This window comes from Sapajus apella, unplaced genomic scaffold, assembly GCF_009761245.1.
Source record: "Sapajus apella isolate SASKATOON/1434 unplaced genomic scaffold, GSC_monkey_1.0 scaffold60, whole genome shotgun sequence".
Lineage (NCBI taxonomy): Eukaryota > Metazoa > Chordata > Mammalia > Primates > Cebidae > Sapajus > Sapajus apella.
The window spans coordinates 1,619,934-1,644,504 of NW_022437000.1; the positions used below are offsets into that span (position 1 = coordinate 1,619,934).

At 37.7% G+C, this 24,571-nt stretch overlaps 1 protein-coding gene across 8 annotated transcripts in view; it reads right to left on the bottom strand.

Moving 5' to 3' along the window:
• NALCN (sodium leak channel, non-selective) overlaps positions 1–24,571 on the bottom strand; it is a 368,748-nt gene that overhangs the window by 116,286 nt on the left and 227,891 nt on the right. For 7 of the 8 annotated variants that reach the window (XM_032246167.1, XM_032246168.1, XM_032246165.1 and 4 more), the window contains 2 exons: positions 23,567–23,704; positions 6,370–6,444 (listed from right to left, as the gene is read on the bottom strand). In XM_032246167.1, the coding sequence (XP_032102058.1) occupies positions 6,370–6,444; positions 23,567–23,704 (213 nt within the window). The remainder of the gene's footprint in view (positions 1–6,369; positions 6,445–23,566; positions 23,705–24,571) is intronic. The other variant, XM_032246166.1, reaches the window with a different exon arrangement.

Here is a 24,571-nt window from a genome sequence, read left to right on the forward strand (position 1 = left end):
GGGTGATCTTGGCTCACTGCAAACTCCACCTCCTGAGTTCAAGTGATTCTCCTGCCTAAACCTCCCAAGTAGGTGGGACTACAGGTGCATGCCACCACACCTGGCTAATTATTTGTATTTTTAGTAAAGATGGGGTTTCACCATTTTGGCCAGGATGGTCTCGATCTCCTGACCACGTGATCCATCTGCCTCAACCTCCCAAAGTGCGGGGATTACAGGTGTGAGCCACCAAACCCGGCCATGTCCATCTTTTAAAATTACGTTAGTTTGAGTTCATTCATGAGAGACTGACAAAATGCTGAGAAGACTGAAGATTCAACTAACGTCAGGAGATGCAACCAGTGCTCAGCTGAAGGGCATCTTCCAACAACATCCCTGCCACCTTGCTACCGCCCTCAATCTGGAATGAGCTCAATATAGGCGACAAAACGGAGATGCAAATGAGAGCTTCAGGGTGTGTTAAGCAGGATTCTCCAGAGAAACAGAACCAATAAAATATACATAAATATTTATTTTAAGGTATTGGCTCATGTAATTATGGAGGCTGATAAATCCCACAATTTCCCCTCTTCAAGCTGGAGACCTTTGGAAGCCATGGCAACAGTTTGAAGGTCTAAGAACCGGGATTCCTGAGGTCAGGAGAAGGTTGTTTACATAGCACAGGCAATGAGACTGCAAATTCAATCTTCCTCCACTTTCATGTTCTATTTGGGCCCTCAAAGCTTTGGAAGTAGCTCAGCTACATTGGGGAAGGGGGTCTGCTTTACTCAGTCTACCAATTCAAATGCAAATCTTTCCAGAACCACTGACACATGCACCCAGAAACAATGCTTTACCAGTGATCTGGGTTTCCCTTAGCCCAGTCAAGTTGACACATAAAATCAACTATCATACGGGTTAAGTCTAAAGAAAAACATTCACCTGTAATTCATCTTTAACAAAAGAGAATATAAGATATTTGTGGTTTTTGTTTAAAAAAATCACAGCCGGTAAGAGAGAATGATTCTTAATACATAATATCTACCCACCACGATGAAGCGGACTCTAGCAAACACCAAACATCATCAAATTGGAACCAGAATCCAAATGAGACTGGATACAGAGCTGGGGAAACAGTTTTCAATTTCACAGCTCTGAATTTAATCTAAACAGACTATCTATACTTCCCTTTTCAATGATTCTTCCCCTGGGGCTTTTTCATGGGTTTTTTTCCTTCCCTCAAAGTTTAATGAATTTTCTATTGCTTAAAAGAAAATGCTTTATATCTATCTTGCACTGAATTTGCAAAAATCATTAAAGCTGCAAGAATTCTCTTCATCTTCAAACCTTGCAGAACTCTGTCTACATTCCCCAGTGTTAATCCTACATTACTTGAGCTTCAAGGTCATCATCTTTTAGGTCAAGGGTTTTGTTGTGGTTGCCATACCGACTGATTTATCAGGATTCTCCTCAGCTCATCACAATCACACATTCACAGGAATCTCATTCTTAGTCAAGCTTTAGATTTCACGTAGAAACAGTGTGTTATATATATGATAAATATTAACTATAAGAAATATAATTTTTCTGTTATATATTACACACATAATTTGTATATGTCATATATTAAATATATTTAAATATAATTTTATATTTAATATATACATATATGTATAGATACTACATATATGTAATACAAAATGGCAAAATATATCATTTTTGTATTTAAGATATAGACATACATGTTACATATATATTACATATATATTACATGTCTGTAATATATACACACACATAAATATTTTTCCCAGGTCTCTGCACTGGCTTGGAGATGCTGAAAAGAGAAATATGGTTTCGATGTAATTCAATGTGGGTGTCATGTAAATGATGGCAGCTGTGAAAAGATTATGCTGCCCTATTGCTGCTATTAGGAATCATTTGTGTCCTATACATAACACACAGGGAAAGCAATAGAGGAATTTCATATGATTATATGATTGAGGTGAGTTTTTGAAACACGATTGTGGGAGGTGACAAAGGAAAAGCCATAGAGGTGACCATCACGGCACACACTGGTGATACCTTGGAGAGAGGTGATGGGAATAAACACATCAGAACCTCACAAAATTTGTGTGCAAAAAGCCCTTTGATCTTCTTCTCTGCATTCTAAAAAAAAAAACCCAAACATTTTTTCCTGCCAAAATGCCTTGATCAAGAAACAAGAAATTCATTGTAGCTTTAAACAAATTTGCTTAAAGGAAAGTAAATATGAAAATACTTTAGCACTATAGCATTAAGGAAACAGTGCTGCCACTTAGAATTTTTAGATTTCCAGCTAAAAGTATTAAACTTGACATTTTATTTAGCAGGTGCAGGCTTATATTAGGCAAATGCACAATTCTGTTCCAGCTTCCTGAAGTATTAAAAATGACACCATAGCGTCTCATGAGGACCCCTAGAGCTCAGCAGTCCTTGGCTAGAAACCACCTCTGATGCACACAGAGGTAGCATAGAAAAATAATGGGAAAAGACATACAGCACCATGCTTCTACTTCAGGAGAACACAGGCCCACCAACCATCCATCATGCAGCCCACGCCTGCCCTCTGCGAGCTTCTGAGAGAAAGGCCCTGGTGGGCTTTGACATTTGGCCACTGATTTTGTCACACTCCTAACTCTGGATTTGGCCAGATTCCTGCACCTCTATCACTGGGTTATATTCATACCCTTTATTTCATATCCAGTGTTTTCTACTTTACTTCTTCCTTCCTTTCCATTCTATTTCGTCACTAGCACCTTCTCACTTTCTACCACCATCTCACACCCTTAGCTTAAGGGTGGCCTCTCCTCTCCCAGCACGAGGACTGCTCCCTCTTCCTTGATTGATTCCTACTGAGCGCTGCATGTTAGCATCCCCATTCCAGAGGTAACTGGCACTGGTTTTTTTTATTCTTGAAAAAAATCTATGAACCAACTTTTATATATTAACACAGTTAAAAACACATCTGTAATACAAGACATTAAAGTCACTAAAATGTCACTCTGCTGCAAGCCTGTTATGTTGGATCTGAGGAGGATCATCACTCCAAGAAGATCACTGAGAAGAGGCACCTTGAGTGGTTTTGCCATCATGCGGCAAGGTCATAACTCCAGTGGCTCTATTAGATCCTCTGAGGTTTGAGAGGAAACAAAGAACTGACCTGGATAGTTTTAATGACTGGGTTGCTGCATGCACCTCTATTCCTCAGAAACCATCCTTCCTTTTAACAGCTCACTTGGTGAATATAACGATGCCTTTGTTATCTACAACATTATTATTTATAAACAAATAATTAATAGTCCTATGAGTGAGCCTCCACAGTATGCCGGACTCATGTTTGGCCTTTATATAGCTTTAGTTTGAATCAATGTAGTTTAGTGGTTAAGCATGTGGGCTTTAGGTCCAAATTCTAGCTCTGACATTTGTTGGCTGTGTAACCTGGAGCAAGTTACCTGACCTCTCTGAGTCTTAGTTTCCTCATCTGTAAGAGGGACATAATAATAATAATTGCATCGAATGGGTTGTTTTGAAAAATAGGTGAAAATATAAAACACTTGATACTGAGCAAGCATTCAACCATTATCACCAGACCCATGAGAATCTATAGACTGGCAGAAGTGGTAAAGAAGCAAAAAGGTTGAACTGAACAGAGAAGAAATTTGGAATGTATAGTGCTTTCTGAAACTTGAAACATTAAGAAAATCAAACACTTTTTTTTGAACATTTCCTCCACTCTACGCTCTGTCTGGGAATAGTAAAAATAGTGTATGTAAATATAAATCTTAAGAGCTGGATCTGTACATGGACAATTTAAACAAATATTCAGTGTAATAATTTTATTGTTTTTTAAAAAGAATCTGTAAAAGGCAGCCTAAAGTTTCAGGTATCTACAAATAATTTCAGGTATCCACAAATATACACACACTATGTGTGTATATGAAAGTGCATGCACGCGAATGTGCGTGTTCTTAAAAACATACAAATGAGCCCTACCTTTAAGGCCAAGATCACTGAAAATAAGAAAAATCAGGGACATAAAAAATGACACTTTTTAAAAACTAGTGAGAACACAAAACATAACCATACAAGAATGAGAGAAAGTTAACAAGGAACACTTTAACTTAGTTTAATAATATTTGCACTAATTAATTTCAGGTTCTATGAGTTTCAAGTATGAAATTAATAGAAGAATTTAATAGCTACATAGTTTCAGTCCAATCATAAATAAGGAACAGTGTAAAAAGTACTAACACAGATGGAATTGCTGCTTTATTTATGATTGGAGTTTTCAATGCTCAAATACCCAGAGTATATGGTCCAAATTGTAGGCAGGAGCAATTGAATAACCAGTTCTGATGAACAGAATTTCCAGAAACACAAAGCTTCACTAATATCTAGCAAGTGATTAAAAGCCATTTTATAACTAATGACATTTACTTGAAGTGAAGAATCATATAGTTTGTTAAAACTTTAAAGTTCAGGAAGAATGTCAATGCCAATTAAAGTCCTGACTTTTTATTGTTGGTTTTTCACTTGGGTCAGATAAAAATAAAATGAAATGCCTATTGTGACAACTAGATATTTAGATGACCAAAAATTTAAGTAGGCTATGCATATATATGTATATATAAATAACCTAGAATATTGAAAATATTAACACTGCAAAATATCGTTAGGTTTGAATTCAGAAACCTAAAAAATTGCTACATACGTTTATTTTGTTGCTTTCCAGAAGAAAAATTATTTTACAAATGAGGGCTGGAATTATATGGTTATTTAAAAGCATATGGAACCTGGCAGTAGCACTGGTTAGAAAAAAATGGGATATTTTAAATTTTATCTATGGAATACATACAGTAATGTACTCTCTCAGAGGACAGCAAGTATCTGGGCATAATAAACATGGGATGAAGGAAAAGCTACAACTCAACACCAGATTTGTAAAGCATGGACTAAAGTGGTTCTACTGCAGCAGATTTTTGTTGGTCATGTCTAATCACATAGTTGGTCACTTTCAATTCTGAACTCACCTATTAGATATTTTTTCTGCAACTAGAAGCCACACAAAGTGTTTTCATTGATGACATAAAAGAATATCCCAACTCGCATTTGAAGAACCTATCCCTTCTATCACAGAGTGAAAAGATGTGGAAGACATCATCTCCAGCAGACCCGGGAAGATGCCCATTTGCCTGGGTAACTGTAGGGTGGTGAAGAACTCAAAATCTTCCTTGGTAAGAGCTGAGTAGGATTCGTCGTAACGTGTGTTTGTGAATGTGTGTGTATGTGTGTGTGTGTGTGTGTGTGTTTTCTTATTGATACCCTCTGTTAAAAGCATAGGCTTTAAAGAGAAGAGTAATAAAATGAAATGCCAAATCTGATCATAAGGTAGATAAAAAAATTAAAAAGGTTACACTTTTTGCTTTGTTAAAAATAGAGAGCTTTGGAAAATTCCAAATATGGAGGGCCTGCTTATAATTCCAAATAGAAAGTTTAAGAGCCATGGTTCTGTCAACATTATAACAGTGTGGTTCTGTCAACATTACAACATTATAACAGTTGGGTAGAGTTTGGTAGCTAACATCTCAGCTATTCTGTCAGTGTTGGGGAGGGTGATACAAGAACATCCCACCCAGAGTCCGGTTTTCTTGTGAGCTCTACTTCTCAAAGAGTCTATACTCTTTGATAGTGCCAAATATTCAAGCCAGATATTCACCATGCAACAGAAGCTATGGGAACGGTTAACTATACCTGTAATCCTCCTGCCATTAAGAACATAGCCTCCACACATTTCGAGTTTCATTTTTGGGGGTATGACTTTCACCACGATGACATCCAGTCTGTTTTCATACGTAACCGGGCACACATTTGATCACTTATTCTGTTATGTTTCTTATAATCACTATGGCCACCCGACTAAATTCTCCTTTAGTGTCTAGAGATCAGGCAGATTGACCATAATATTTTTATGATGATGATAAAGAGTATTACATATAATTATGCAAAATGGCAATCTGGCCTTGAGGCGTCTCATTTCCAAACAACCTTCATTTAATGGCAGACAGAGAACACTCTCCAAATCCAATTTACTAAACTGTGCCCATCTTACTTTGATTCAAAAATAACAAAACTATTTCTAGGATATTTATAGAGCAATAGAAAGTTTCCCTTGTTAATATTAAAGTTAAACTTAAAAGAATACCATTTTACCACCTTAGATAGCCTTAACTCATTAAATTTTATTTTGAGGCTCGAACTCTTCAATATTGCCTCTAAGCATATGGGTTGCCCCTGGATTTTTGCCCTTTTTCAAAAAATGTAGATTTAAAAAATTCCCCATTCATTACTTACTTGTTTAAGCTTCTTTAGGTCTTCATCAAGTTCTAAGTTGTCCAAAATAACAGCAACAAACAAACTCAGGAGGATCTATAAAATGGTTAAATAACAATGAAACAACCCACTTGCCATAAGTATCAAGATACTATATATATAATATAGCTACCTAACATATACTGAATATAGAATTCATTAAGTGAAAAATAATCATGCAGTTATGAATCATTGCATAGGCATTTCAAGGTGTTTATCACAAACACATGAAAGAAAATACATATGTTCATTGAAATAATATAAAACGTCCATTTGCTTTATGAAGCCAACTTAAAAAGGAAATTAAGAAAAAGGTTTTTTCTAGCTCAACAATCCCACTTCTGAGATTATATTCTACAAAAGTGATCTGAAGTACTGATGAAAAGCTTAATATACACAGGTGCTTATTAGAGAGTTGTTTGTAATACAGAAATACTAGAAATAACATCCAATCTTGCATGAATAGTTAATACTGTTGTAGAGATTTATGTGATAAGATACATGCAGCCATTACAAATTCCCATTGTGGTAGCTACTCTTCAAGATGGCCTCCAGCGTTGCTCTTCGCTCCTGGTTCATTCCTTTGTGCACCCCTCTTCCACACTGAATATGGCTGGCCTGTGTCACCAGCAGGTTGCAGAAATGATTGTGTGTGACTTATGAGACTATGCAATAAAAGACATTGTGTCTTTACCCTTGCTCTCTCCTAGATCACCTGCTCTGGTGGAAGAAGGTGCTATGTTGTGAGGATGCTCAAGCAGCCCTCTGGAGTGGTCCATATGGTGAGGAACTGAGGCCTCCTGCCAACAGCCACTGGAGTGACCCATCTTGGAAATAGGCACCCAGCCCCAGTAAAGCTTCAAGGTGACTGCCGCTGTAGACAATGTCTTAATTGCAACCTCATGAGACTTTAAACTAGAAACACCCAGCTAAGCCTGTCTCAGATTCCCAACCTTAAGAAATTATTGAGATAATAAACAGTCTATTTGCTGGTAGGATTCTAATGTGTGGGTAATTTATTTCATAGCAATAGATAACTAATGCACTGGTTATCTTTTGCTATGAAATAAATTACCCACACATTAGAAGTTTTAAAGTGTTGAAAACACTTGTGTTATAATATTAAATAAGAGTGTATATGGTAGAAGCTCAACTATGCATATAATGGGATAACAGAGAAAATGCTTGAAGGAGGTACTTAGGAAATGTTAATGGCACTTACTTTTGCGTATTGGAATAATAAATTTTTCCTTTTTAAAAATTTTATGATTTTCTCAGTTTTTTTTAAGGATGTATGCTTCTTTAGAACAGGTAAATAAAGTCAAAGAAAAAACAACAAAATAGTATAATTTAAAAAATATTTTACTTTCTGGTCCCTCTTCAACTTTGAATTTTCTAAAGTCCTACATTCATTTGATCATCTTTTTCATACCTAACTCATATTTTTCCCTTCAGTTTTCTTCTTAACAAATTATTCCCGTTTGTTAAAATTAAGTGGTTAAGCATGAAGGTCAGAAAGTTGAGATAACTCAGCCAGAGGTAGAGAAATGATTATGCAGAAGTTAATGGCTAGCTCTTTTTCAATTTTAATGAGTACATCAACATGATTAAATTGTGATGGGATGTGCTTGACTTGGGACAAATGCCAACACCCTTCTTTTCAACAGCCATGCCCTTTGGAGTCTTATCAGAACTTGAAGAAGATACAGAACGATCTTTAGATGAGAGGGTTTTTATTAGCATCACCATGACTGGTACACCACTGTGTGTGTGTGTCATCAGGCTTACTCTAAACTAGACGTGATTCCAAATTGGAGATTTTAAAGTTAGCTCCATGTTCAGCCCATTTCCCAAGATCTTGATGACAAAATAATATCAGAAGCAGAGTCTACCTTCCCTTGCCTTGATTTCTCACCTCAAATTCTGAGATGTTCACCTGTTGGTTTCCTTCTGCAGGCGGGGCTGTCTTATATTCCTTCTCTCACCCTGGAGTGCCGGAGCAGGCATTGCTCTGTGTCCTAATTTAATCAGGTTTCCTGTCTCTCTAGCGAAAGTGCAAACAGGAATCCAAAAAAAAAAAAAAAAAAGGGAGCGGGGGTTGGAAGGTTCTCCTCCCTTTTCTTAGAACATTTTCCTTAGAAGAGTTGGAATTGTAAATTCTTTCCCTTTCTGTTTAAGATGCATATAAATACTTTTAAAAGCCAAATAAGCTTCACACCAGTTCTACAACCTAAAAGGATGTTTTCCTTGAGGCCTGTATCCTTGAAGTAATGTAAACATGAAGGAAGACAGAGACTCCATCTCCCCATCTCAAGGAGGGTGGGAGTTTAGACATCTGGCTCCAAGTTGTAAACCTACCTACTTGTCATGGAAATAGGAGAAGTTTTAATTTTCCTTTGGATAAAGGCAATCAGCTCCCACAGATGGCCACCCCAGTTATTACCAGGTGAATTTAGGATAAACTATATTTAACAAGTGGTGTTGTCAAATCTTCTTACTTGGAGACTAGTTATTTCTGTCTTGAGAACACGTATGGAAAGCAGTGATATAAAAGTCTGAGGTTTTTTTCTGCCTCTGTGATCTCTTTAGCAGATTGCCAGTGATGTGCATCGCAGCCTGCGTTAATGCTTATTCAATAATAAAAATGGGTTCTGTCTCCTCTACCTTTAAGGAGAGGTTTCACGGGTTGGCAGGAGATTTTATTTTTAATTACATCCCCCAAACCTGACAGATGGCAGGCTACTTAAGGACAGCAAGGCTATGTTATTCGATTAAATTTGACAATCAGTCCGTGTATGTGTGAGGCACTGCCTGGTCAAAAACATAAATACGATATTGCACTCACTGCAAAGATGTTTATCATCAGATTAAGCAGACATAGGTTGGTAGCCTGATAGAAGAGAGCACTGTGCTTGGAGCCAGAGGGCTTGGGTAGCAAACAGGATCTACCAGCTATGAGCCAGGTGGCAACTGCCAGCCCACAGTGAGCTTCAATGCCCTCATTTGTAAAATGTTGCAAATGTAACAATAGCTCAACAAATTGCAGCTTTTTTTTTTTTCATTTAATTCTCCCCAAGCAACCCTGATGTGTAGTATGGCTATACAATGTCTGAAAATATACAGACATAAAATTAGTTATGCAAAGCTAAAAGAAATTTCTTGGTTTTCCGACAAATGAATTGAATTTGGTGCAGAATCCCTCCATTGCTGTTGGTGGCTGGAAACACAATCTGGTTACATCAATTCAATGTAGTCCTTTCAAGCTCAGTTACATTTGACTAAATGATCATTTTCCTTTAGGGGTGGTTTCAGGTCAAGATTATCCACTATAAGCTGGGTAATTCATCCTCCATCCCCCATCGGGGTACTGATGAGGCTGTTTCTCTCTGCTGACTTGGCCACCATCTCAGCTCCCAAAGTTAAGAGCTCTGATTCCCAGTGATGTCCTCCATATGCTATTCCTAGAGTACTGGAACACAGTGCATGGAGTTGGTGGCTTCAAACAACAAACATTTATTTGATCACAGTTCTGGAGGCCAGAGTCCCAAATTGAGCTGTCGGCAAGACCATGTGCTCTCTGAAGGCCATGGGGGAGAATCCTTCCTTGTCTCTTCTGCCTGCTGGTGGCCCCCATTGTCCCTTGGCTTGTGGCTTCATAACAGCAGTCACTTGTCCTCTATCTGCACAGTTTTCTCTCTGTGTCTTGTGCCCTTCTGTCTCTTATAAGGACACTTCTCATTGGCTTTAGGACCTACCCAGGTAATCCAGGATGACCTCATCACAAGATCCTTCATTTAATTACAACTGCAAAGACCCTTTTTCCAATAAGGCCATGTTCATAGGTTCTGTGGGTTAAGCCACGGTCATATCTTCTGGGGGCCCCCATTTAATCCACTATACTCTCTGCTTGGTCTTTTTTTTTTTTTCTGAGACAAGGTCTCACTTTGTCACCCAGGCTGGAGTGCAGTGGTACGATCTCAGCTCACTGCAGCCTCCACCTCTTGGGCTCAAGCAATCCTCCCACCTCAGCCCTCAAAGTAGTTGAGACTATAGGTGCCCATCACCATGCCCAGTTACTTTTATTTTTGCATTTTTTTGTTCGAGACCACGCTGGTCTCGAACACTGAGCTCATGCAATCTGTGCATCTTGGCCTCCCAAAATGCTAAGATTATCGGCATGAGCCACTGCACCTGGCCTCCGCATGGTATTTGGCTTGGGCTGTTTTTCCCACAACAGATGTATCAGCTCTCAACTCTCAGGGAAACTTACAAAGGACTGTCATTCCTCTCAGAACTAATGGAGAGTTGTTCTTGTGGGAAATTCCTGGCCTCTCCACCTAGAACTCTCAGGCAGCTGCCCAACTCTGTTCAGGCTGCTCCTGGTCCATGAGGGGCCCACAGCAAGGTTCTCTCCCCATCAAATTCCAAGAAGAATTAGGGTCAAGTCTTGGGTGTCAAAACACACCTGAGTGGGTACCAACATTGACACTGCCCCAAAGTGAGGTGCATGGGCATCTCCCACAGAAACACATCCCCTCCTTCACTCTCTCTCCGTGACTGTAACTGTCTGTCCGTCTCTCTCTCTCCAGGGCTTTCTGTCTCCCTCATGCTCTACCTCAGAAAATAGTCTTATTTCTGGAAAAAGCAGAAAAGTGAAAGAAAATTGGAATGTGGATGGGAAGGGCAGCCACGCAAGTGTGAAAAAGAAGGACCGGAAATGAAGTCCCATCCAAAATTCACACATTGAGTTCTGTACCATCTGAAGCATTGAGCCCATCTGGGCACATGGGCCAGGGGACAGCTTCCGAACACTACTTATTGAAGATTATGAGACATGAGACCCAAGGACGCTCTCCCAAGCCATGCAGATGCCAAGGAGAGAGCTGATTTTGGAAGAGAGCTGTGAGAAAGGCATTCCAGGTGGCGTGGTCAGGGCCTAGTGAGTGACAAAGTCTGGCTGGAGTCTGGCTTCCAGGCAGAGGGCTTGGGGGCTGGAGAGGAAGGCAGGGTGGGCAGGCATCTTGAGCGCCACAGAGGTCATGGATGTGAGAGGGAGGCTGGAATAGTCACAAAGTGATGACATCAGTTTCTATCTGCTAAATATTTCCTTTTAAAACTTCTGTGTCTTTGTGTGATTTTGTTTTGAATGCATGTAATGCAGCCATTTTAAACTGGCTTAGCTGGGTGTGGTGGCTGATGCCTATAATCCCAGCATTTTGGGAAGTTGAGGCAGGAGTGCTTGACCGCAGAAATTTGAGATAAGCCTGGGCAACCCCATCTCTCTCAAAAAAAAATTAGTTTGGCTTGGTGGTGCATGCCTGTGGTCCTAGCTACTTGGGAGGCTGAGGTGGGAGGATTTCTTGAGCCTGAGAGGTTGAGGCTGCAGTTAGCTATGAATGTGCCACTGGACTTTAGCCTGAGTGACAGAGCAAGTCCCTGTCTCCAAAAAATAAAAACAAACAACAACAACAAAAAATAAATTGGCTCACTGAAATAGTAACTAGACAGAGTTAAGTGCAGTTCAACAAAAGGTTATTAAGTATATAATGTTTTATTACCTTGGTTAAACAAAACAAAACAAAAAAAAACCCAGTATATTTTATACATTTTCCTTGAGAGAAGGAGAAAAGCCAGCCTCAGGGCAGAAGGACAGAGACAGCTATGCCATGCCAGCTGCACTGACTCCTCATGGCAGATGCATTGGGTATTTGCTGTGGATGGGAGAAGGCACGACTCCTAAAGAAAGAGCATTGACTTTGCTGGGAAAATGCTGTGGGACTTTGCAACAGAAAGGCCCAAACTTACAGAACTGAGAACAAACTCCTGGAGAGGGGGCTGGTAGTAAATTTAAGAATTATATAAGAAAGTTTGAAGTTTGCTTGAAGTTGGCATAAACCTAATTTTATTCAGCAAATATCATTGTTTAGGCATAATTTTCCAATTAATGTGACAATGGGGTGACAAAAGCACAAACTTTCAAAACATAAACTGGTTTGAAAAAATGTATGTGTGTGTGTGTGGTGGGGGGGCTTGAGTTTCCCCGAAGCCCTATTTAAATGTGGACTTTCAGCTTGATCCTCATCTCCCTGTCCCTGGCATGTAGGGCACTGTGATAAGGTGACAACTGGCACTCAGGGTGAGCGATGACCAAAGTCTGGTCCAAGGCTTTGGCTATGTCTTTACAATGGAAACAGAAGATTCGGGAGGTGCAGGGTGGGTCTGTAGCTGATGGCCAGAAGGTGAAAATGACTTTGCAGTTCTTTTCTCACACACTCTCATAAGGTGACAGTAACCACTGTGATAAAGAGGTAGAAGTGGAGGAAGCATGGCAGCTTGCTGTCCATCATATTTCATTTGTCAATGATACCCAGTGCACTGTAGATTTGGACGGAAGGAGCAGGTTGACCTGGGTGTCAGACACTTGCCCCACATGGTATGGAAAGTCATGGGAATGGGTGACAAGCACTAATTCTGAAAGGAAGAACCATTTCTCAGTTCTCTGAGTGTTTCCATTTGTTCTATTTTTACAGAAAGCTGAGGTAAGGCTCATTAGTAGTCAGAACCCATTACAGTGAATGCTTCCTTCAGTTAATGTTTACCTCCAGTGCCACATGTTGCTGTGCCAAAAGGTTTTCTTATAGCCATTAAATGTGATTTAGAGGTTTATATTAAAAGAGTATTGATGTCATAAAGGGATTTTATAGAGACTTGCCACATTGAATCACAAGAATGTCATCATATGTATGAAATACTTTTACGTTTGCCCTTTGCCTGTCCTAGATTGTGCAACTAATTTGCCTTGCATTATTTATTTCTTAATATTTAGATTTATTTAATATTTCAATTTATAATGCAGCAGGGCATACGATGACACTGTTTTTTTTAACAATATAATTTCAGACGAAAAAGGCTAATGACATCATCCTTCATTTCCTCTTGAACTCTACTAAGTACACGCATGCTTTCAACACATTGGTGTTTAGATTGTGCAATGCTGTCAAAAAGAAAGTCAAATATATATTTTTTCATGCATTCGCTACTTGCCACTTTTAACAGGTCTATAGCATTTGATCATATTAATATACAACATAATATTTGTTCTACTGTGTAATATACAACCGATGTATGTATCTACTTTAAAATTTTATGATCAATATTTATACATTATCAATCAGTGATATCAATGAAAAAGGGGAGAATAACCAAATATTTCAGATATCGAATTCTTTATCTCCTTTAGATTATAGCGCCCATTGCTAAGATATGTTTAGCATTGAAAATGCATTCAGTATGGAAAATGTCACATTGCCAGGCCTACTGAAGCCTGGGAAGTCTCTCTCAAAATATTTATGAATGACATGATGGATTTTTAACCTTTCAGCTGAGTGGATTTCAAAAGTGTAATCTTCCAGGTTCAATCTGGTGCCTGCGCCAGGGTACAGGTGTTTGATTTCTCTGATATTTCTTATGACTCTCTTTCTCTAATACCTCCTTTTCCCCTTTCTCCTCTGAAACGGCCCAGATTCACCTCAGTTAAGGGTGTGGTAGTTATTTGCTATGTTCAAGTTTTATACGTTTAACCACAGATACATTTATTTGTTCTATTTGCCTACAATAAATTTCAGTCAAATTCAATAAATTACTGAAATAGTTGTGTTTACAAGTATAATCATTTCCTCAAATTTTGCTGTGACACAAATCATTCTGTCCAACATACTGTAGTGCTCATTCCCTCAGAATAAGACTTTTGGATTAGCATGATTCAAAGAGCTCAAAAGTGTGATTTATTTTTGCAAGAGGGCAGCCTTGTCATTTCTAATGGATTTTCTTGGTTGAAAATTTCTCTTCCTGTAGCAACATATCCTATTTTACATTCTCTCTGACTCTGCAGATAGTCATGACCTTAGCCTATAGCTTTCTGTTTTCATTTCTTTTTATATAGTTTAATTTTACGACTTTTCCCTTTTATATAGCTTAAAGATGGCCTTTTAGCTGAAATTTCACCTTTAGTCTCATTTCTTTCTTTGTTGTGAACTTTATTAATAATTCCTATTTTAAAATTATTTTCAAATATACAATAGAAACACAGCAGGAATCAATGTCCCACAATCTTGCGTTTTTCTTTTCCTTTTTACCATTTATAATCACTCTATCCTCAGCTGTCTTGCAGCCTGTAGTATGAAACAATTTCACTTTTTATATAGGTCAACAAAAAGTCAAATGTAATCAGAGCAGTGTAAAATGGGGATACGTTCAACACAGATGCACTTTTAAATGAATTCTATAAAATCAAGTTATTTAATTTACACTTTCGAATGCCCATTTCTGTCAGCAAAATATGACTATTCTCAGCAAGCTGCCACCACCGAGGCAAAATCAAGAGATTGCTGTGTTAATTTCAGCACTTCAAAGGTAACAAAAAGACTACCCACAATGAACGCTTAATTATATTCTCTTTTCAGTATTCACATCACAGGGCTTTCCTTTGAAACAGTAATAGACAGAAAAACATTGTGGGGAAAAATGGAGTCTTTCAACTTGTTAGGTCTTCCATAGTCCTTATCCCAAATCATTGGCAAGGGTGGGGAAAAAGATGAATTTGACAAGCATGCGATAAACCGCAATCAGTCAGGACAGAAATACAGAATATATACCTGGCGGAAGAGAGAGATATTTGAAAGGAACAATACATGGTGGTTATGAATATGCATTTGCTGTATACTTAAGCTTGATTTTCATTGTGGGCTGACAAATTGGTGCCCCCAGGGGTTATGAAATAGCCTGCTGTTCTTTATTCCAGAACAAGCCACACATTTTTTCGCTGCTTAGTACATGCCTGTCCCTGAGAAGACTAAATCAGGAACTCACCAAGTTGTATGACACCATTGGTCAGTGTGAACAAAAGACAAATCAGAGCTTGTAATTTACAGACTTCTCTCTCTCTCTCACCTATTTGGGTTAAAATGCTTTGTAGTATTTTGTAAAAGGAAACATGCAATTAGATTAAAATGCTTATTTTAAGGTAAGTTCAGCTCTAAAGACAGGCTTATGGAATAGAGACTTTAACGTGTGAAGTTCAGTTTTTAGGGGCATTCAGTGTGTATAGAACACAGACTTGCCACCCTCATGCATGTATTTATATGTCAGCCCACAGACTAACTCCAGCTGTTTTACTGCCACTGCTTTTGATATTTCACATAAGGCAGATTGGGAAAAACTGGGAAGCCGATGCTTATTATTGATCACATAGCAAGTAGCAATGTAGACATGCCTCTCTGATCATTTGCATCTTTAGGCCTTGAACCACAGGTTTTATTTGTTTGTTGATTGACTTGTCTGGTTTATTAGTGCTGATTTTATTTGTTGCCCCTAAGAGGACACGAATTAAGCTCTTTCCCACTCTGGACAGTATGTAGGTTAGTACCGGCACGTGGTAGTAGAGGTTCAATAAAACTGCATCGAATCAAATTGAACTTACTTGAAAATGCCCGTTACAGTCATTTTCAGTCTAAGGGTATAAAGGAAAAGAAAAACAACTGCTGATTACATTTTAAGTAAAACTTTTTATGCACTGGGGAAGTGACTTCAGTATTAGACTTTTTGGTTAGTATAGAAGTAATATTCTTTGTTTTAATTTAGTTAATGGTGTTTCCTTCTATCAAATAAATTATGTATCGCTTAAAACATAATTTATAACTTAAAAAGTTTGAATAGTTTTTTTTAGACTTCATAATTAGAGAAATCAAACAAATATTCTAAAGCTTGTAGTTTCTCATATAAATCTGTTTGAGAAAAACTGATTTGAGTTTTATTTAAATAGTATATTTCATCTAGCTGACACTATATCTAAACAGTAAGTAGAGATGAGCTAAAGACTTAAAGGTGAAAAGCAATAATTAGAAACAATTAGAAGAAGATATAGGAGAATATTTGTATTACCTCAGGTAGGAAAGAATTTCTTACATATGAGTTCAAAATAAACATAGACCATCAGTGAAAAATGAATAGTTTTGACCTAATTTGATCATTCCACAATGTATACATGTATCAAAACATCACGTTGTATCCCACAAATACAGTAGGCCCCCCCCTTATCCACTGTATCACTTTCTGTGGTTTCAGTTATCAGTGGTCAACCACAGCCTGAAAATATTAAGATGTTTTGAAAAGGATAGAGAGATGGAGACGGAGAGAGTGTGCATTCACATAACTTTTACTACAGTATATTGTCATAACTGTTCTATTTTATTATTATTGTTGTTAATCTCTTACTATGCCTAATTTATAAATTAAACGTTATCAAAGATATGTATTTATAAGAAAAAACATAGTATATATAGGGTTCAACTATCCATGATTTCAGGCATCTATTGGGAATCTTGGAATGTTTCCCTCTGGGACAAAGGAGGATCGCTATATATACAATTATTCTTTGTTAACTAAAAATGAAATAAAATATATATATAATGTCAAAAGACATCACAGGCAAACTGAAGGCTAAATACTGCCTAAGACAGGATATTTGCAACACATATAATAGTCAAGAGATTAATATCCAACAAATATCCAATAAATGAGTTAAGACGAATTAGTTTTTAGGAAAATAGGTAAAGCAAATAATTGAATGAGTCACAAAAAAATGGTCAATAAACATAGTAAGAGGTGCTCCGTTATTAATTATTATGGAAATGCAAAAATGCAAGCCCAGTTGATGCCACCGTTGACTCATAAGATTGCCAAAACCTCAAATGTCAAACAATGTGACGTCTAAGTGAGAATGGAAGAACACAGGAATTCTCAACTATTGCTCCTGTGAGGGTAAAGTAACACAATTTATCTACAGAGCAGGACTCTATAATGTTTTCTTAAAGGTCCAGACAGTTAACATTTTAGACGTTGAGGCCCATGAGGCAACGCTGAGGATATTATGTGGGTACTTGTATAACCATTAAATTAAAGAAACCATTTTTAGTTCACTGATTGCATAATAGAGGTGGTGGGCTGGATTTGTTATCTGGGCCTGCAGATCCCTGGTACAGAGCAATTTGGGCAGCACCTAAGATCTAGGCATTCTACTTTTGGGCATATTAGAACATATGTGGACACTACACATAAATGTTTTGCAGCATTATAAAAGGACAACCATGGAAAACAGCGTAAACATCCATCAGAAAAGGAACTGATAAACAATATGGCATACTCCCAGTCAGTGGAGGACTATGTGGTTCTCTACAATAATGACTAAATTAGCTTCATGTTTAGTAAGATAAAAAGATCTCAGAAAAAAATATCTGGTGAAAACCTTAACTGCAGAACATATGTTGAGTTTGATACGATTTATTCTAAAAATTGCTGCTACTAATAATTGATAAGGAGGGAAAACATGACCATGCATAACTTGGCCTCAGCATGGACTTACAGGGAGAGAAGCATGTATTACCAGACCACTCCCCCAGGGATGGCCATCAGTTGACTGGAGCAGTGCTTTGCAAACTAAGAAATCTTAATATTAATCTTCAGAATTTTGGGTATAAAATGTATTTAGATGGGAACCTTAAGTGTAAAATACTACTACTACTACTACACACACACACACACACACACACACACACACACACACACACACATATATATATGCCCAGGTTGGAATGCATATATATATATATATATATATATATATGCCCAGGCTGGAGTGCAATAGTACCACCTCGGCTCACTGCATCCTCCGCCTCCTGGGCTCAAGTGATTCTCCTGGCTCAGCCTCCTGAGTAGCTGGGATTACAGGCACCCACCGCCATGCCTGGCTAATGTTTTGTATTTTTAGTAGAAATGGGGTCTCACCATGTTGGCCAGGCTGAACTTGAACTCCTGACCTTAGGTGATCCACCCACCTCGGCCTCCCAAAGTACTGGGATTATAGGTGTGAGCCACTGTGTTGGGCCTAAATACTACATATTTTTAATGGATGCATATATGTGCGGGATACCTCTGCATTTCATTGATTTTAAGATGTAGATTTACTTTCACCTTTTAAAAATTCTGAAGTATCTTTTGACAAAATTCAACAGCCCTTTATGCTAAAAACTCTCAATAAACTAGGTATCGAAGGAACATATCTCAAAACAATAACAGCTGTTTATGACAAACCTAAGGCCAATATCATACTGAATGGGCAAAAACTGGAAGCACTCCCTTTGAAATCCAGTGCTAGACAAGGATGCCCTCTTTCACTACTCCTATTCTTTATAGTATTGGAAATTCTAGCCAGAGCAATTAGGCAAGAAAAAAAAAAAGCGTATTCCATTAGGAAAAGAGGAAGTCAAATTGTCTCTCTTTGCAGACAACTTGATTGTATATTTAGAAGACTCCATCATCTCAGCCCAAAATCTCCTTAAACTGATAAGCAACTTCAGCAAAGTCCCAGGATACAAAATCAATATGCAGAAATCACAAGCATTTCTATACACCAATAACAGACTAACAGAGAGCCAAATCATGAGAAAACTCCCATTCACAATTGCTACAAAGAGAATAAAATACTTAGGAATACAATTAACAAAGGGTGTAAAGGACCTCTTCAAGGAGAACTACAAATTACTGATCAAGGAAATAAGAGACGACACAAACAGATGAACATTCCATGCTCATGGTTATGAAGAGTCAATATCTTGAAAATGGCCATACTGCCCAAAGTAATTTATAGATTCAACACTATCCCCATCAAGTTACCAATGACCTTCTTCACAGAACTGGAAAAAACCACCTTAAACTTCGTATGGAAGTAAAAGAGAGCCCGCATAGCCAAGACAATCCTAAGCAAAAGAACAAAGCCCGAGGCATCACACTGCCTGATTTCAAACTATACTACAAGGCTACAGTAATCAAAACAGCATGGTAAAGGTACCAAAACAGAGATATAGACCAACAGAACAGAACAGAGGCCTTGGAGGCAATGCCACACATCTACAACCATCTGATTTTTGACAAACCTGACAAAAGCAAGCAATGGGGAAATGATTTACTGTTTAATAAATGGTGTTGGGAAAACTGGCTAGTAGTGTGCAGAAAGCAGAAACTGGACCCCTTCCTGACACCTTACACTAAAATTAACTGCAGACAGATTAAAGACTTAAACATAAGACCTAACACCTAAAAACCCTAGAAGAAAACTTAAGCAAAACCATTCAGGACAAGGACTTCATGACTAAAACACCAAAAGCATTGGCAACGGAAGCCAAAATAGACAAATGGGACCTAATTAAACTCCAGAGCTTCTGTACAGCAAAGGAAACCGTCATTAGAGTGAACTGGCAACCAACGGCATGGGAAAAAAATTTTGCAATCTACCCATCTGACAAAGGGCTAATATCCAGAATCTACAACTAAAACAGATTTACAAGAAAAAAACAAACAAACCCATCCAAAAGTGGGTGAAGGATATGAACAGACATTTTTCAAAAGAAGACATATATGAGGCCAACAAACATATGAAAAAATGCTCATCGTCACTGGTCATCAGAGAAATGCAAATCAAAACCACATTGAGATACCACCTCATGCCAGTTAGAATGGTGATCATTAAAAAATCTGGAGACAACAGATGCTGGAAAGGATGTGGAGAAATAGGAACACTTTTACACTTTTGGTGTGAGTGTAAACTAGTTCAACAATTGTGGAAGACAGTGTGGTGTTTATTCAAGGACCTAGAAATAGAAATTCCATTTGACCTAGCAATCCCATTACTGGGTATATACCCAAAAGATTATAAATCATACTATTATAAAGACACATGTGCATGTATGTTCATAGTGGCACTGTTTACAATAGCAAAGACTTGGAACCAACCCAAATGCCCATCGATGACAGACTGGACGAGGAAAATGTGGCACATATACACCATGGAATATTATGCAGCCATAAAAAATGATGAGTTTGTGTCCTTTATAGGGACATGGATGAATCTGGAAATCATCATTCTCAGCAAACTGACATAAGAACAGAAAATCAAACACCACATATTCTTACTCATAGGCAGGTGTTGAACAATGAGAACACATGGACACAGGGAGGGGAATATCACACACTGGGGTCTGTTGAGGGGTTCAAGGGAGGGACAGTGGGGAGGTTGGGGAGGGATAACATGGGGGAGAAATGCCAGATGTAGGTGATGGGGGGATGGGGGCAGCAAACCACATTGCCATGTATGTACCTATGCAACAATCCTGCATGATCTGCACATGTACCCCAGAAGAAAAAGTACAAAAAAAAAAAGTTATAAAAAACAACAACAACTCTGAAGTAGGGATGCTCCTTATACTCTATGTGTATAGTTTGCTTTTCTCCTTAGTATTACACAAACTGAGTCTTATAAATGATATAATGTTAAATTTAGCGAAGTATGTTTTAAATATTGGAAAATAAATTTATATTAAAATTATCATAGTCATTGTCTGGGAGAAAAGGTGTAGGGAAGGAGAGAAAGAAGAAAGAGTGGAAATCAGTTCAGAAGGGGCATAAATGATACCCTAATCAATAATACTTTACTTCTATAAATTAAAAATATTTGAACATAATGTAATTTTAACATTTATTAATATATGGCTTTAAATGCACATACTGTCTTATCTACACTTAAAAGGGCTCAGTTTTGGTGGTCTAAAACATCCTCAGAGAAACAGGGTTAACTCACAGATACATGACAACCTTGGAAACTAGGTGTATTGTGAATTATTATCCTCACTTTCTGGTATAACACAACAGAGAGATCAGGAAAGTTATCTGATTCTTCCAAAATCACATATCAAGTCACCAGGAGAGCTAGAACCTGAATCTGGATTTTTGGACTCCAATTTTGTAGTTTCATATGACACCACATTTACCAAACTGTTCTCATTAACATATAGGTTTCTGAATTCTCAATTGCTTTACAAACTTTTAACACATGTACCCCAAAACCTAAAATGCAATCAAATTAATAAAAAAAATGTGAATAAGAGAGCAAATTATTTCAATTTTTAGTTTTAACTTAGAACTGTTTTTTTTTTTTGAAAATCACAATAAAAAAAAGTTAGAACAGATGTTTTGGGTAGATACTTCAATCAGTGTATGGAAAGAGTGGAATTAGAGATGGGTTTTTATCTTGCGCTCTGTGGATTCCTAAAGCCTCAGGTGCACCCCAGGAGTCCTTGGATGAACTTTAAGAGTTTTACAACCAATGCCATATATTAGGTCATAAAGAAGATTTAGATTGCCCAAGAAGGCTATATACAAGTTTTAATATTTTATTATATTAGTGGCCCTAGTAGAATTTTCACTTGAAAAAAAAATATTACTTTACTAAATAATTTAATAGGCTACATAGTTTTTCCATCCAGTTTTCATATTTTGTGTGTCTAAGAATCAAACATATATCTGAGTGTGAAACACCTTTAATGAGGAAAGTAAAGCATTATGTTGTTTTATTAGGAAAACAATTAGGTTGATTACTAGAAAACAATTAGATTGATACTCCCTGACATAGATGATTTCAATCAAACCTATCCTGCATTTAACTCCAAATCAGTAGTCTCTGAGAAATTCCATAGTTTTAGAGTAACTTAAACACGTAGTGCTTAATAAACTTAGTTGAATGCATGAGTAATGAGTAAATGAATGCATGAATGAATAAACGGCACAGGCTTCAAGGTCCTGGAAGGGAAGATGCAAAGACCCCAGGGCTGTGTTGTACAAACACCAGGATAGCCAGATTTGGCTCTGCAAGCCAGGCTTCCATTCCTACTGTAGGATGTTCCTGTCTTTTGTGCATGTTTTAAAAGTCAACTCCAGGAAAAAAAAAGAAAAAAGGGCCAAAATTATGTCTAAGTGGTTCTACTGTTCGAGCCCATGACTTCACACCACATAACAATGAATTCTCATACACTTTTTGGTGAACATGTCTTAGTTTTGAAAGCCTCTGTCTACAGCAAACACAACTTCTAAGTTATATCTGGTTTCTCAAGGACTTATTTTATTCATAGATATTTAGAATTGAAACTATAAACTTAGAGATTATATGTAATTTGTTTTATGTTAGCGATTCTTTGGCAGAAGTTTGACTTGACAAAGACATCTTTCAGGCAACTTTAAACTTCATTATCCAGGAAAGCAGTAATAAATAATTGCAAGACTAAAGGCCAAATCTAGATCAGACAGACCTGGGAACACTCTGGTGACATTTACATTCCATGTGACATCGGACAAACTACTAAACTCTTCTGAACCTCAGTTTTATCATCTGTTAACTGGGAATATTGTCTAATTGGGTGTTCCAAAGATTAGCAATAATATCTTAAGATATTTTGTAACTGTAAGACATATTGCCAAAAATAATAGTAGTAGTTGTTTTTATTTCTTGTGTTCCTGATAAAGGGTAACATTTGAGTCCACAACTTGGAACTTCTAACATCATATTAGAAGTTAGGTTTGCTTCTTGAATATGAACACATTTATTATGTAGAGATGTGCATTTGGTATTACAATCCTTAGTAAGTCATAGGCTGCATTTCATCACATGTTTTCTTTGTTTTTAATGGAAGTACACTGAAGAGAAAAATCTGCTGGTGTGACAGAAGTCGGTTCTTACTGGACTTTGGTATTCAGTTTTGTGCTTTTACAAAATTTGCAGTGATGTGTTTTATTTATTTATTTTTTTCATGTGTTTCTTCCAGTCCCATATAGCACATAAACACCGTGCTGATTTCTAATTAACTGACTGCACCCTGAGGTCCACAGCTTCTGTCTTCAGTTTAATTACAGCTGTGAAGAGGATGTGGTGAAATGAAGACAGTGTCTCTACATGATTAAAAAAATAATAATGTAGTTCTGGTTTGATCCTGAGATCATCTAGGTGTGAATGCTTGGGGATACTTAAATTTGTATGTAAATGTGAGATTTTCATTTTGTTCTGTCTTGTTTCCCTCTTGCAAACACTGGTACCTGATGGAGAAAATTTCCAACTTAACAAATAGAGCAGTGCTTTGATGTGTAGAAACTTAGAATGAAAGGAGGGCTCTCACCAAGCCAGACTACTCTGCATTTGTCCTTTGGTGCTCATTTTGAAATTGACAATAGGTCAAATATCTGTTGATGCTCATCCCATTATAAATTCCAAGATATAACTGAAAAGAAATGCTAAACTCACCAGAGTGGCAAAGAGATGATAGAGAATGAAATAGATGGCAACCACAGGTGCCCACATATGTCCCACAGCATTTAGAGTTTGGTCCATTACGTCCACCCATCCTTCCTGGGTGAGGATCTGGAACATGGACATAAATGCCTAAGAGGAAAAGAATGAATGTATTACACACTAGCTTTAGGTTTGCACAGAACTTCAAATTAGCATGTGACATTCAAAGACTTCGATTTCAGTATTATTGATTTTCATCTGATTGATCAGGGCAAGAACAGTCTTGATGCAACAGATAGAAAAGATATGAGAATAAAGATCTTAAAATGTGATATTTAACTATTTGATGTGGAATAAGAAAAGAATTACCCTGAACTAAAATTTGTTTTGTTGGTAGTAAATACTGTTGAGCAAGTTAGAAATAAATTCAAGATCTTTGGTTTTTGCCATTTTTTTCTTTCAGAAAGCTATCTAACATTTTCAACAGATTACTTTTTTGTTCCTTCTAAGAGAAACTTATTTTTATGATGAATTACATTTGTTTGTCTAAAGCATACAAAAGAACAATAACCTTAGTTTTATTTTTATAGAACCCGTCTATCATATTATTTCAGCTACCAATTAAAAACATGTGACTTGGGGAGGAGAGCAAGATGGCCGTTTAGGAACAGCTCAGGGTTGCAGCTTCCAGTGAAAGCGCAGAGGGTGAGTGGATGCCACATTTTTATTGCCCACAGACTAGGAAATTCCCAGGCGGAGGAGCTCCACGGGTCACCAGCGCGGCTGTTTTGGCCAGCGCGGCTGTGCCGGCCAGTGCCGCTGCTTTGCCCCGCGTGGCTGCTTTGTCGGCGCCCCGGAGCAGCGGTTCTCCGTACAAAATACACTGGTCCGGGTGCCCTTTTGGCTGGTGATTGGAGCCACGGGAAGTCACCCATTCGTCTCTTTGAAAAGGGGACTGATCAGAGAACCAGGACAGTAGATTCCAGGGGAAAAATAAAAAATGCCACAAACCTCAGT